At 34.4% G+C, this 14,079-nt stretch overlaps 1 protein-coding gene across 4 annotated transcripts in view; it reads left to right on the forward strand.

Moving 5' to 3' along the window:
- LOC114522917 (integrin beta-2-like) overlaps window positions 1-13,693 on the forward strand; it is a 35,566-nt gene extending 21,873 nt beyond the window's left edge. For 2 of the 4 annotated variants that reach the window (XM_028543718.1, XM_028543726.1), the window contains exons 4-27: window positions 2,280-2,372; window positions 2,827-2,896; window positions 3,271-3,402; window positions 3,545-3,635; window positions 3,717-3,813; window positions 4,667-4,756; window positions 5,129-5,215; window positions 5,438-5,527; window positions 6,729-6,833; window positions 6,958-7,053; window positions 7,648-7,730; window positions 8,256-8,307; window positions 8,408-8,460; window positions 8,629-8,707; window positions 8,996-9,075; window positions 9,473-9,617; window positions 9,861-9,945; window positions 10,460-10,572; window positions 10,803-10,904; window positions 11,376-11,511; window positions 12,029-12,136; window positions 12,606-12,715; window positions 12,992-13,048; window positions 13,233-13,693. In XM_028543718.1, the coding sequence (XP_028399519.1) occupies window positions 2,280-2,372; window positions 2,827-2,896; window positions 3,271-3,402; window positions 3,545-3,635; window positions 3,717-3,813; window positions 4,667-4,756; window positions 5,129-5,215; window positions 5,438-5,527; window positions 6,729-6,833; window positions 6,958-7,053; window positions 7,648-7,730; window positions 8,256-8,307; window positions 8,408-8,460; window positions 8,629-8,707; window positions 8,996-9,075; window positions 9,473-9,617; window positions 9,861-9,945; window positions 10,460-10,572; window positions 10,803-10,904; window positions 11,376-11,511; window positions 12,029-12,136; window positions 12,606-12,715; window positions 12,992-13,048; window positions 13,233-13,304 (2,226 nt within the window). In that variant the 3' untranslated portion in view covers window positions 13,305-13,693. Of the gene's footprint in view, window positions 1-519; window positions 539-705; window positions 783-2,069; window positions 2,147-2,279; window positions 2,373-2,826; window positions 2,897-3,270; window positions 3,403-3,544; window positions 3,636-3,716; window positions 3,814-4,666; window positions 4,757-5,128; window positions 5,216-5,437; window positions 5,528-6,728; window positions 6,834-6,957; window positions 7,054-7,647; window positions 7,731-8,255; window positions 8,308-8,407; window positions 8,461-8,628; window positions 8,708-8,995; window positions 9,076-9,472; window positions 9,618-9,860; window positions 9,946-10,459; window positions 10,573-10,802; window positions 10,905-11,375; window positions 11,512-12,028; window positions 12,137-12,605; window positions 12,716-12,991; window positions 13,049-13,232 lie in introns of those variants that run through there. The other 2 variants (XM_028543711.1, XM_028543703.1) reach the window with 2 other exon arrangements.
- The last annotated feature ends 386 nt before the right edge of the window (window positions 13,694-14,079 follow it).

Below are 14,079 nucleotides of genomic sequence, written 5' to 3' on the forward strand. Positions count from 1 at the left end.
TATCATGATGTCATATATATTCAACTTCTACTTTAAAAAAAACGTCTATCCAACTTTGTTTAATAGAAGTTTGACTTCTTGTTATGTAATATAGAAACTTACAAATACATATGAAAATAGCCTCGTTAGTAAATTAATTCCCTTATACAGTATATCGTTCGATCCATATAGAATTTTTCACACATTTCTGTGTCGTAAAGTATCGTTAACAAATATTGCAATTGAATCTATGTAAACATATCTCACTTGTTCGTGATCGTTATATTTTTGTTTTTATACCTAATTTAGAAACATGGCTTAATTTGGTAGCTGTCCATACCTATCTTTTACATATACAAAACATAGTAGCTTGTAACTTTAATACATGTTAAAAAATATTAATATAATTAATTTTGAGTGTTGTAAGTGTCTTAGGTTTTAAATTTTTTCATTTTTTTGATCTTGTTTCAATTCTTTCAAACTCAACTGCCCATTAACTTCTTAGTGACCAATACAACAGACCAACACACAGGCTAGGTGACATCCTGGTGACATCAAAGTATAGTACACTTAGCGTTAATTATTCTAGAAATGACCTTCAGATCTCCCCTTGTCTAAATAGATAAAGATTGTTCTACCCTAGTGCATAGTACAGTACTGACATACTGACTAGTTGCCATTGTTATCATAGCTATTATATGGTATTTTTTTGTTTTGTATTTTTAGAACAAATAAATAGGAAATGAAGTCTCTTCTATTCCTAATAATTTTGCAGACATCTCGCATAATATATGCACAATCAGGTTTGTTCCTAGAAACTACTACATTTAGTATTAATATTGACAATAAATAGTAACAGTTATAAAATTGTGCATAAAAATTATAAACTTCATAACTTATTCACAGTTGACTTTGGATAGAACAAAAGGATATGAATCCCACCAAAAATACCCACCAAGCCAGAAATCGGTTTTAAAATCTCTTTTTCACTATGTCAAGAAAGTGAATATAAATGAAAAGGAATGCAATAAACCATGGTCAGCCCAAAAATATGCATGCACCATCAATGTTTATCATATTATATGATCATCAATTTATATCCTATTATTCCTATATGATGATAAACAATGTTTAATCCTATATAATCAATGTTTTTCATCCTTTTTCTCATCCTATATGATCATCAATGTTTTTCATTCTATATGATCATCAATGTTTTTCATCTATATGATCATCAATGTTTTTCATTCTGTATGATCATGAATGTTTTTCATCCTAATGATCATCAATGTTTTTCATTCTATATGATCATCAATGGTTTTCATCTATATGATCATCAATTCTATATGATCATCATTATCAATGTTCATCCCATATGATCATCAATGTTTATCATCCTATATGATTATACAGGGTGATAAACATTGATGGTGCATACTTATTTTTGGGCTGCCTATAAATGAACTCATCATATGGCCTTGATGGTGTTGTTTTAACAATGGTGACAACCTCAGCTTCATGTTCCCTATTTCAAATGCATTGCCACAAGATATAACATTATTACTACCAATCCTTCATACTCAGCATAGTTCTTAAAGTGTTGGATAGTGTCTAATATTCAAAATAATTCATTTAAAAGAAATTTCTTTCATTAAAAAGAGAACATCTCATGAAACTGGAATTTTTTAAAAGAAGAATCTTTGTATATTTTCATTTGAGTTATGACAGTATACTTCATGCGAAACTTAGAACAAAGAAGAAAGACCCCTAAGGCCTAAGATTTCAAAATTATCTATTAGTGACTTATAAATTCTTAAAAATAAACGTGATCTCACTGCAACATATATTGTACATGGTATGGCAAACTCTGCTGTGCAAAATCACAATTTTAATGAACGCCTCTACGATGAACTGTGAATGTTATGAAGATGTTATGAAGTTTTATCAACCCAGCCGTATAGGCTTGAAATCAGAGTTGCATACTTTATTAGAGCTCATTAAACCTAAAGAAACATGATATTTTGTAATAGAGTGTCAGGGTCGACTGTAGCCTCCAGCAAATTACGTAATGTGGACAATATACGTTTTAGGAAACTGCGGGCAAATTGTGGATAACACGTGTTCATCGTGTTTACAAATACCTGGATGTGTGTGGTGTAAGTCAGTGGTAGGTATATTACCTATTCTTATATCAAGTTTTGTTTTCGGGAAAAGTTTTCTTTTATTATTATATTATGTTAAATTGCATGCTGGTTGCAATGAAAATATATTTTTATGTCCCGTTTTTATTGACATTTTAGAACTATACAAGTGCTCGGTGCAACACTGAAGACGAACATACGAGGTTACAATGTAATATGACAGTTACTGGTAACCCAGATCCTAAACCAACGGTAAGCTAACAAAATATGGCTTTTGCTAATTTTGTGCTGTAATATTAGTTATATAGTTGTAAAAAAATTGTAATGTGAAAGTAAGTAGGAGTGTGTGTTTTTGTGATGAAAACTTCACTAAGCATGTGGTGGCTGCGTGATTTTTCACTTTGAGAGTAACCACGACCATAATCTCATCTAATCTGATCCACTAACCGGACCACGGAGTCATACTGGTGTGAGAATTGATATTTCAAACTGATTGTATAGGATATTAACATCGGTATAGATCAATAATATATATGATCGTGGTTTTATTCCAACTATACAGTCAAGTATGTGGTTCCTCTCAGAGTAACGTCAACAAATAATTCATGGACGTTCAAAACGCCACAACTATCAACGTCGTTTTTAAGTTCTGCGGAGTGTTAATTGTAAACTATAGTAAGTCCTTTGTTTACAACAAATTTTGTAGCTTACCGAAAAGCCACTTGATGATTTAAATCAGATAACTCCAAGAAAAGTTTCATCGAGAGTGCGTGTTGGTAGGTATATCATTTCAGCATTACCATTATAAATAAACCCGAATATCGAATTTGAATTGTTCAGGACAGAAGATTGGACAGAAGCTAAATTTTGACCGCGGCCATTTTGGTACTCCAGATTCATTGTCTCGATTCATTGTTCTGTTTGAGCGTTTGTTTTAGCGACTGTTTACATGAGGCCGGTTTTCGCCATATTCATGCCTCCACAAATAAATTTTTAAGAATGGGACAAATTACAGCAATCCACATCAATATACACTCCACAAGAGACAATCATGAAACCGTATGGAATATTCGATTTTGGGCAGTTGAATATAAAAAAGCGAAGTGTACCATATTCAGAAGTTTTACAATGTGCAAAAATTTGTTTTTAGGTGAACCCTTGAATCTCAAGATCGAAATTCAACCTTCTGCAAACTATCCTGTTGATTTTTATATTTTGATGGATTTATCTGCGTCTATGGCAGACGATTTAGCCAGTCTCAAAAAGCTGACCCGAAATATTTGTACGTTCACCTATTTTTTTTTCAAAACAAGGAATAAACAGTAATTTCACAGCTATTTTTGACTTATAGCGCCGAGACTTGAAATTATCCTTGTCAAAAGTACTTTTGGTTTAAGCAGGGGGTCTGTTCTCTTTTCTTTTAGCAATGAAGTTGAATGAACTCACGAGCAGGCACCGATTAGGATTTGGTTCATTTGTTGACAAAACAGTAGCACCATACTTAAGACATGAACGGTGAGTGTCTGAGTTAATGGACCAAAACATACAATTTTACTGTATTTTAATAATTAAACATATATATTTAAACTTTTTTAGGGTTGGTAAACCGTTCATGAGTGGAAATGTTGCAAAAGACATTCCATATGATTATAAACATGTACAGTCCTTCACTGGTGATATAAATGTATTCAGCGTAAGTTTCAATGGCCCGAGTAAGACTATATAAATTATACAATATTTTTGACAGGGCCCTTATATAAAAGCGCCCTGATCCTTGATGTGTAAATTACAGTGGTGTTTAATGTTAACTTTAGGGTTCAGTTTTACCTAAAAAGTTGGACATCAGATTATACGTATTCAGCCCATGCACAAATATAAAAAAGTCGGAAGAATTCTGTATTATCCAAAAACGTTTCGTGTGCATTAGGAAACACTACATTTCAGGGCCGTCGCAAAGATGGTGTCGAGTGTGAAACTCCCAACTGCCCGCGTTGTCGGCAAAGCTAAGTAGTGATACCCCCCACTCTGGCTACGGAAGGGGGGGTTACCCCCCACTCTGGCTACGGAAGGGGGTATCACTACTAAGCTGTCGGACTGCTTCGACGTCTTTAAAGTGATCACTATGGAAAACATTTCACCAGAAGTAAAAATATCACTTCCATCCATAATAACAAAAACTACTTCACAAATAGAGCAGTAAGATATTAAAAAGGCCTTCCTAAAGAGACAAGTTCTAAATCAAACGTGAATTAATCAGATTATACTAGTGTTCAAGGTGAAATTTTGTGAAAATTTTAGTTTTTCTTTGTCCATGCCCATTTGACAATGATTGATGCTCACAACCAACCGCTGTTATAGCATCGGGATCGCCAAGAATCCTAGAAACATTTTTATCATTATATCTATAACCAATAAATATATATTATGATGTCTTCCTCTCTTATAGGAAACGTCATGTATGGTTTTCGATTTTCCTCGTAAACCAATCCACGTAAACCAATATTCATAAGACTAATATGAAATTATTTTATTATTTATTTTTTTAGAATAAGATCAATGAACAAATAAGTTCCGGTAATCGTGATGTGCCCGAAGGGACTTTTGATGCTCTGATGCAAGTTGCAGCCTGCGAGACGGTTTGTTAATCTGAAATGAATAATAAAATAAAAGAGAAATAAAAAGAAAATGTTTAATACCTCAAAAATTATACCGTATTTAACCGGTCAGGGCTCATGCAGCAATGGCGCTGACGTTCCACCGTATTGATTATTCTAAGGTGCAATGATGACCAATTTGTTAAGTGATAAATAAGATTTTGGTATGCAGTGATAAAATTTCGTCCTTAGAATATTCCTTGTTTATAAAAGCTATTTTATATAGCCACTGACATTATGTATGACTGATTAGCGAAAGTATTATTTTAGGATAAATGTAATAAAATCAAATTTATATATTGGGACAATACCTTTATCCCAAATACAGAAACCTTTATTTTATTGCAATTTCAGGAGTTAGGATGGAACCCGAAGGATACGACACGTCGGATGGTGCTTATTGCAACAGATGCTACGTTTCATATGGCTGGGGAAGGCAGGGTAGGGTTGATAATATTTCGAAAAACTATAGAATTTCTTGTTTCTTGTAAAACGCTTGAGTAAAACAATTAATTCATTTGAATAGTATATTTGAAACCATTTGAATAGTACAATTAATTCATTTCAATAGTAGAATTAATCCATGTGAAGTATAAAACAATTAATATATCTGAATCGTACAAATAACCCATTTCAGCAGTAGAATTAATTCCTATTTTATAGTTTGGTGGTATTTTGAGTCCAAATGATGCAAAGTGTTCGCTCACCCCAGAACAGAACGGTGTTCGATATTATGCCAAAGCTCTGGATCTGGTAAGGTTTTCCTCCGCGTTTTCCAGGCTTCCAGCTATGCATATTCTGGTATAACTTAAACCCATGCATGCGCACGAACCTTCAAAAACTCGCCATATGTTAGTTATTTGAACCTTTAAAAATTTGCGTTATTTTTTTACGCGCTCCGTGCACGCTGTTCCCCCAAGTTATATGTAACTTGCTAAGCTATATTTATTTATATTTATATTTATTCATCTTCGCCAATTAATGAATATACTGACATTTACATAAATACATATACTAGATATAGTTATGGAAACACACACGCATACATCTAAACAGAATTGGCTAGGTGCACGCTACAGCTTTAGCCAATTACAGCGGCCCTATATATAATGATAAACACACAAACTAAAAACCAAATTAAACGGATGCAATACATCAAACAAAATGATGACATAAATACTACTACTTTTGACCATTATATACGTAACGCTGTTCCCTTAAATTATGTAACTCGCTAAATTACGTAACGCTGTTCCCCGAAATGACGTTTCCCGTTTCATGCGACGTTGTTTCACGCTGCTCCCTGGTTATATTTGAACATATAGGAAGATAATTTATAATATAACATTTATAGTACGCGCGTGCTGATTGTTTTAGTATACACCCTGTACCTAGATATATTAATTTCGAGAAAATAATCGATACACCGCAATTACACCGGTCGCGCGAGTGAATTTTTCCCAAACGTTCACCATCACGAATAGACAGTCAGAATGTAGGATTTGTAATAGACAATAGTCGGGTGTATACGAAAACTGTATAGAAACACGGAAAATGTTTTCTATTTCTTAAAAAACGTGCAACCATGATATTATAGATACTTACCCAATTAGTATGTGAATTGCGTGAATATAAACGAACTCAAGTTTATACAACAATCAATCAATCTCATTCAACTGTCCAGATATTTCCAGAATTTACTTGCTTTTATGGTTGAATAATCTAAATACGTTAAGCCTTTATTTGATTTATTTTTCGTTAAAACTGCGTAATATTTTCTGCGGTACAAATTGCGCTCGGTACTAATGCTTTTCTACCTTTCGTACGAAATAGACCTCGTAATATCTACCACGGAAATTCGTGAACCCGACAACAAACATATATGCCTCAATTATTCATTGCATGTGAGAGGAAAATTCACCTGCTGTAGTTTTCATTTTTTAACCTGTCCTAGGACTATCCGACATTGGATCAAATATATCAGAGACTGGTAAAATCAGCGATTCAGCCAATATTCGCTGTTTATGCCACGGATACATTTACTCCTCAAACGTACGGGGTAAGATTGTTTAGCGTGGATATTATATTTCGTATGAAGGTATCCGCCTTAACTGCTCTGTAGCTCTGTGATGTTATATATATATTTAATTATTTTGTAATCTATAATTATTTTAAAACCTTAGGCTGTCGTAGATAACTGGAAAGGTATACAAGCTGAATTAGGAAAGTTGGTTGATGACTCAAGTAACATCATCGACCTCATTGAAAAAAGCTACAACGTGAGTGTTTTATGTGGCTTTTGATTTAATTGCATGCGTTGATTTATGTAACGTTAATTTCATGCACAGCCGTACCAGGAAAACAATTGACATTGGATTTCAGCCCAGACCTGATAGTGCAACCTGGGGCATCCTATAGTGCAGAAAAGAAAGCTATGTCTCGCGCATGTCACCGTCATTCTTGTCCGCCATTTTCCTAATTGCTAGCCATGCATGCAGTCAAAGATATTTCTTGCCGATAAATTTCTGCTCCGCCTTCTGGCCAGTATATTGCATTTTTGAGTGAAAAACCAAGACAAGTTGCACCTCTGAGTGGCTTTTTTTGTCTTTATTTTATTCTCAGAGTAAAACCTTCGACATATTGATTCATTGATATGGATTCATCTTAGTACATGATCCTATAGTGCATGAGGTAGTGACTGAAAGCCCGCCTAACGTCGCAACGTCTGTTATGAGCAAAAAGGCGGTTTTCCGTAAGAATTTATTTCGTGAAAAACCATGAAAGAGGCTTTATACAGAAGAGACAATATATATAAATATGATGATGTACTTTATATATTTAATGTTTATGAAGATTTTTTTACTGTGCTTTAGAAAATCACTTCCACAGTTAGACTGAATACTTTGCCGCCTAATCCTGAAGGTGTCCAGATTACGGTCACGCAGAACGAGTGTGGGTAAGTGTATGTATTTAGCTCTTGATTGGCACGGCACGGCTAAAATTGGTACCCGCGTGCACACAATTTTATTAACGTTCAGGCTACCAATACGAAGGCCGGGCACGGCTAAAATTGTTACGGGACTACGGTATACCCATTTTAACTATATGCCGTAACAATAAATCGATTGTAGTGTAAAGGAGGTTATATATTACAATAGATTACATTACCCGCCTCGTTTTGAAGCTATTGTTTTGTGTGCACATAAGCAAATGCAGGAGGTGTTGTCTTAAAAGTTAGTTCATTTCGACGCTTTTCAAAAGTTGCAATATAATAATAATAATAGTGATAATAATAATAAAACGGATCTAATAAGTTTTCGACAAATGTCTTTTGATAAGGAAAGCGCATTTATAGAATATTAAAACTTCCTTGCGACTTAATTCCTTAATGACAATTAAAGGTTAACTAGTCTTTTATAACTACAACTGGCCCCAGTACAATCTAATCAATCATGATATGATATGATATTCGAATATCTAGTTCTGCAAGTCAAGACAAACACGTGTGCGAAAATGTCAAACCTGGAAAAAAAGTATGAGATTTTTCTCTTCTATGTATATATCGTTTATATAGAATGGTTTAAAAATGAATTTGAAGAAATATTTATTTAACATTTCCACTTGCTGTTTCAGGTATCTTTCGACGTTACGGTAACAGCTACCTCATGCAAAACTAACAAGACAAGGTAATAACTCTCACTCAGGATATTATTGTACTGTACATCTATATATGTACCTTGCTGTACCTTAGGCGCCTAACATTCACTGAGCACTGCGATATTGTGCACTACAATTAACGAAACCAACGAAAAACAGACATGCATGTCTAATGTTTTTCAATTTCTGCTTGCTAGTTTTGAGCTGAGTGCGTCATCATTTGGCAGAGTGGAGGTTGAACTTGATATTATATGTAGCTGTGATTGCGAGAAAGAGGTTGGTTTAATTTGCTTATAAATAACAGAGTGTCTCAAGCAAGTTCTGGAAGTTCTGCACGTCATGTAGGAAAGCATGTAAATACCTATATGCAAATCTCCAAATGTGGTCACATGCAAACATTTTGACGTTATATGACCAGACTATTAATGAACCAGACCTGTAAATCCTTTGCAAGAATTTCCCTTTCACTAAAGGTTCTAGCAGGAGGTTTCTGGGACAATATTTTCAAAAACACATCGTAGCGAACCGCTAGTCGATACATAATGTTTTTCCTCGGTACTTTAGGCCGAATTAAACAGAAACCACTCTAGATGTAATGGTAATGGAAGCCTCGTGTGCGGTGGTTGCGAATGCAATGAAGGCTGGTTAGTATTAAACAACATTCTAAGCTCGCCCGTTTCACATTTTGTGAAACAACACCTACACAATGTATAGAGAATGATTTTTTGACATTTGGAGCCATTTTCAACCGTACGTTTTCGCATGTTTCTCGTGAATGATGCTATGAAGATTTTATAATGAGGATATATTCATTAAATTGTGTTTACCACCTGTAATATAGCCATACGTTTACGCCATAGGCGACTAATTTTTTGGTGTAAATTTTCAGTTGTTCACCAAAAGTATTTTACCAAAAAGTTTTCTTTTGGTAAAAAGTTCTAAACCCTAATCAATTATGTATTTTATTTATTCGGTCACCAGTTTATTCGTTCGAAAATTAAATCTTGTTCTGACAGAATGATTCCCCAATTCTCTTCGTAGGTCAGGTGAATTTTGTCAGTGCGATGCACAACAGTTTCTAAATATCGACCCAGATAAATGCAAGATGACGAACGAAACTGGGAGTCTAGTATGTGATGGAAATGGAATATGTGACTGTGGTGTGTGCAGATGTAATTTAATTCCGGTGAGTTATTCAATTGCAAAGAATGACTAGAAAATAGACTTTGAAGTTGTTGCTGCACAAATCTCACATAATATAATCGTAAATGTTTAATGTGTCGACATATGTATGTTGGACTTCATGATTGTCTATTGGCTGCCATTGAAAATCTGATATTTGTATAGGAGGTAGATATTACATAAAATAATCATGTGAAACCTCACATGCGAAAATGCAGATACGTGAATGTAATGATTTTTTGTTCAGGGCGAAACGGTAAAATACTATGGGCAATTCTGTCAATGTAGTGACTTCAATTGTGATAGGTCAAACAACATGCCATGTGGTGGACGTAAGTATTTCTAGGGTTAATTTTAACTCGTTATGTATAGAAATTTAAAAATGGAAATACAGTTGCCTGTTTATGCTTTACCATACGTCTCGATCTGTACCAATGAAAAAACTTTTTCCGTTGTGTAAAAAAATGATTGAAATGGTGCATTTTCCGCATCTGCTGGAGCTTTATACAGATTACAATTCATCCTTTTTTGTTTAATATAAAGCACTATCAATAACCTAGTTTGTGGTTATCGACTATCGTAGTATCGATATAAATCTTGGGGTCACATATATTAGTTCTTTTGTGCACGCAGACACATTAGTATGTAATATTCGTGTATCAAACAAATTCCATCCTTGCAACTCCAAACAGGTCTTTGCTCGTTCTCAGGTATATTCCGGCTTGAACGAGTGATTTGTGTAGTCTATTATAACGATACGTGCATTATTGTTAATGATTACATGCATTATAGGTGCATGGTCCAAGAAGAATATAGTTACTGACTAAAATTTTTGTGTACTTCTAGCTGAACGAGGAGAATGTAAATGCGGCAAATGTAAGTGCAAAGAAGGGTTCATCAACACTAATTGTGGTGACATTGATTGTTCTAAACGATTGCCTAACTGTCTCACTGTCAAGGTTTGTGTTTTTGGCTTTATTTCCTTAATCTTATAACTACATGTTTTATAGTCTCCGTAAATAGTTGTTCACCCGAACTATTATTAAATAACTTCGCATCATATGTGGTATAACAACTGCCTAAAATAAATAAAAACACTTCTCGACGTTTCGACGTAAGAGGCTTGTCTGGAGAATTAGTATGACGTATACGTAATATGCATTTCAACACCACGAAACTTCTTATCCAGGATGGTGGAGTTCAAGTAAACTGTAGTGGACATGGTTCTTGTGAATGTGGTGTGTGTAAATGTGATCCATTTTATCAAGGACGGCATTGTGATGAATGTCCGGTATGTTAACATTCTGTTATCTGAACATATATCTGAACACACCCTTCTATATCAAAATAATCGTTACTCTGAAATTTTGAGGGCAAGTTTACAATTTTGTGCTTCCATTTTATTGAAAATTTTCTCCTTTTGATTGATGTGAGCGAGTGAACGTCCAGTGTGGAAACACAGATATACGGATCGCGCAGGACTAATGAACAAATTGTTCATAACCATCAACCTAAGATAATCACGTAAAACATGGCAAAAATAGTGTATAGACCTGTTGTGTAAACTCCATGCCCTTTAAGTGATGAGTGGTTATATTAACACCATATTGTATTCAGTGAAACTTTATTTACTTGAAACTCGATTTACTGCATGTGCGTACTGCATATATCTTTACCAGGACATAACGCTGCTGTAAAAGCGAGTTCGTATATTGCAAAAATTAGAGAACTTACTGCATGCTCTAATTTTGTTAAATTCTAGTCTTGTGCTGGTCGTTGCGGTGATTTTAAGACATGTGTCTTGTGTAAAGTTTTTGGTGTCACCCCAAGTAATGCGACATTGTGTGAAAATTGCCCGCAAATGGATAGAGTACAAACTCTTGCAAACCTGAGAGAATGTAAGTATATAAAAAATCTGTTTTTTTCATATTATGTATAGAAGGGAACCAAAAACATACTATTTCAAAAAAACATCCATCATAGTATAATACATTAATGCTTTCCATTTAAGAAATAGAAAACATTTTCGCGTTTCTACACAGTTATAGAAACACGCGTGGGAGTTTGGGAGAACGAGAAATAATCAGTGGCCACGTTATTTCGAGAAACAGCTGTATAGAAACACAGGAAAAAATGTTTTCTATTTCTTTTATAACTCAATAAAAATATTTTATACAAATATTATAATTCGATTCAATTACAAATTCTCATTACATCGCATCGCTTGTCAAGTTCGGCGGGAAAATTCCCTTGTTTCTATACAGTTATAGCAACACGCTTCTTGACCAATCAGCTTGCGCGTACTATAAATGTTATATTATAAATATGATTGTTGTTTACTTTTTTGAGTTTCTTCATACTTTTCATGATTCAAAAATATTAACTAGATTATTTATTGTTCATATTTTTTTCTAGTGAAGCTTCCGGCGGAATGTCAAGAGACAGATGACGATGGGTGTACATATTACTATACGTATGAAAACAAAGGAAACAAAACCATCGTTTATGCCGTGGAAAGCAAAGGTTGGTAATATGTCGTATTTGACCTGCACAATTTGTCAATTTTGGGTTTCCAGTTAGTGTGGTCAAAGCAGCCGTATAAAACTTCATGTAAGTCCTCAGTCAAAGAGCCCCATGCAAGCGTCTTCATAACGTCTGCAAAAACGGCCTCATACAGGAAAATATTTTGCTATTCTCTTCAAAAAAATAGTTATTCACAGTTTCGTTACTCGATGAAGTAAATGCGTCCGTAATTCTGGGCCTCTCAATAATTTATTTGGAGGATAACACACCCTCACACCCTCCCGGTATGGAAATTGCATTTCAGTTGGAGTTTTTACGTTTAGACCCAGGAATCGGATGATGATTGCGGTGAAATTAAGTTAGAATTATGAGAGAGATAAATTTCTTCAGAATATCACAATCGCTATATAAACCTACATATACCTTGATGTAGCACGGCAGAATCCTTATCTACGTTTGTTTGTTTCAGATTGCCCCGAAGGTCCCGATGTTTTGCTGATCGTTCTTGCTGTTATTGGTGGTATTGTCGGTATTGGTATCATCCTCTTGATTCTCTGGAAACTTCTTACTGCTATGGTGGTACGTAGAATTCACTCAGTTAATTTGATTATTAGTGAAATGTATAAATGGCTAAGTGAGCGTCATTTCTGACTAAAATGCGTAATGTTTAATAACAAGTCGAATAAACATTTGGTAACGTGGGTAGATAACTCTTAGTTAGATGATAGTTTTTTAATATATAATGGACGACATTGACTATAAAAAAGTTGTGTCCTCCTCTGGGAAGTTTGTTAGGTTAGATAGTTCGTGTCACCTTCCACCTTGAATTTCACAACGCTTTTTATTTTTTTACAGGACCGACGTGAATACCAGAAATTTGAGCAGGATAGAGCTAAATCGAAATGGCACAGGGTACGTTAATTTATAACTTTTAAATTATAACGTTTTCAACAAGAACATCGTTCCAGGATCACCAGATATTTCTGTGTGCTTGGCTCGAATAAGCCCAGGAACAAGGTCATCCTGAATTAGCAATGTCTAAACGATAAATGATTTTGCCCACAATATTCTAATATTTAGCGTGTTTTTTTTTCAGGAGAAAAATCCTTTGTATCAACCAGCCACCTCTACTGTTCAGAATCCCACATTTGTAGGATCAAAAAGCTAAAGCCTTAGCTTTGCATTTGCTGCATCCATAAAATAAATTCTTTTCTAAATGGTTGGTCAAAAAACAACATCGATCGCATTGGTCAACAAATTTACAAACAAGCCAGATTTTGTTTTCGATTTTTGAATTTTTGTGTCGTTACATTAAGGAGGTGAATTGGGATCATTTCTGTTGTGAATAATTTCATCATAGTAATAGTGTAGTAGACTGTTGTCGTGATACATCAGCATTTGAAAGACTAAAATAGAAGCTTAGCAGGTTAATTTGTGTGTTGATAATCCTGCCACAAATATCTTCATTATTTTTTTGGTAGAAATACTTTGATATAAATATTTGTGAATTATTGCCTTATTAAATCTGTTCTATTCAAATATGAACAACTTTTCAAATTATTGACATTGTTTTGCTTTACTGGTAGCTTAATTAACTTCGTTTCTTCACCATGCACTAAATAATCCATACCAAAGTAAAGCAATGAACAGCTTCAATAATCAATAGGTCATTGACTGCAGACGAGCTCGGAGAACAAGATCTTTGACAAGATGATTGGCGATTAGCCAATAATGGGCCCATAGTGCGTTGTCAGTTTTTTGGAATTTGTAATATAAATAAAATATTTTCTTTGGGCGATGGGTCCCCCGCGTGTTCGTAGAAAATAGAGTTTGTAAAACCACTAACCAATAATCATTACATGTAATTATAAATCCTACTTATAAATGCTCTCTACTATGTATATCCCTGTACACGTGACTCAGTTCCCAGAGCCCGACCTGTG

The sequence above is a fragment of the Dendronephthya gigantea genome, unplaced genomic scaffold (genome assembly GCF_004324835.1).
Source record: "Dendronephthya gigantea isolate DGI-Jeju-01 unplaced genomic scaffold, DenGig_1.0 000000F, whole genome shotgun sequence".
NCBI lineage: Eukaryota > Metazoa > Cnidaria > Anthozoa > Malacalcyonacea > Nephtheidae > Dendronephthya > Dendronephthya gigantea.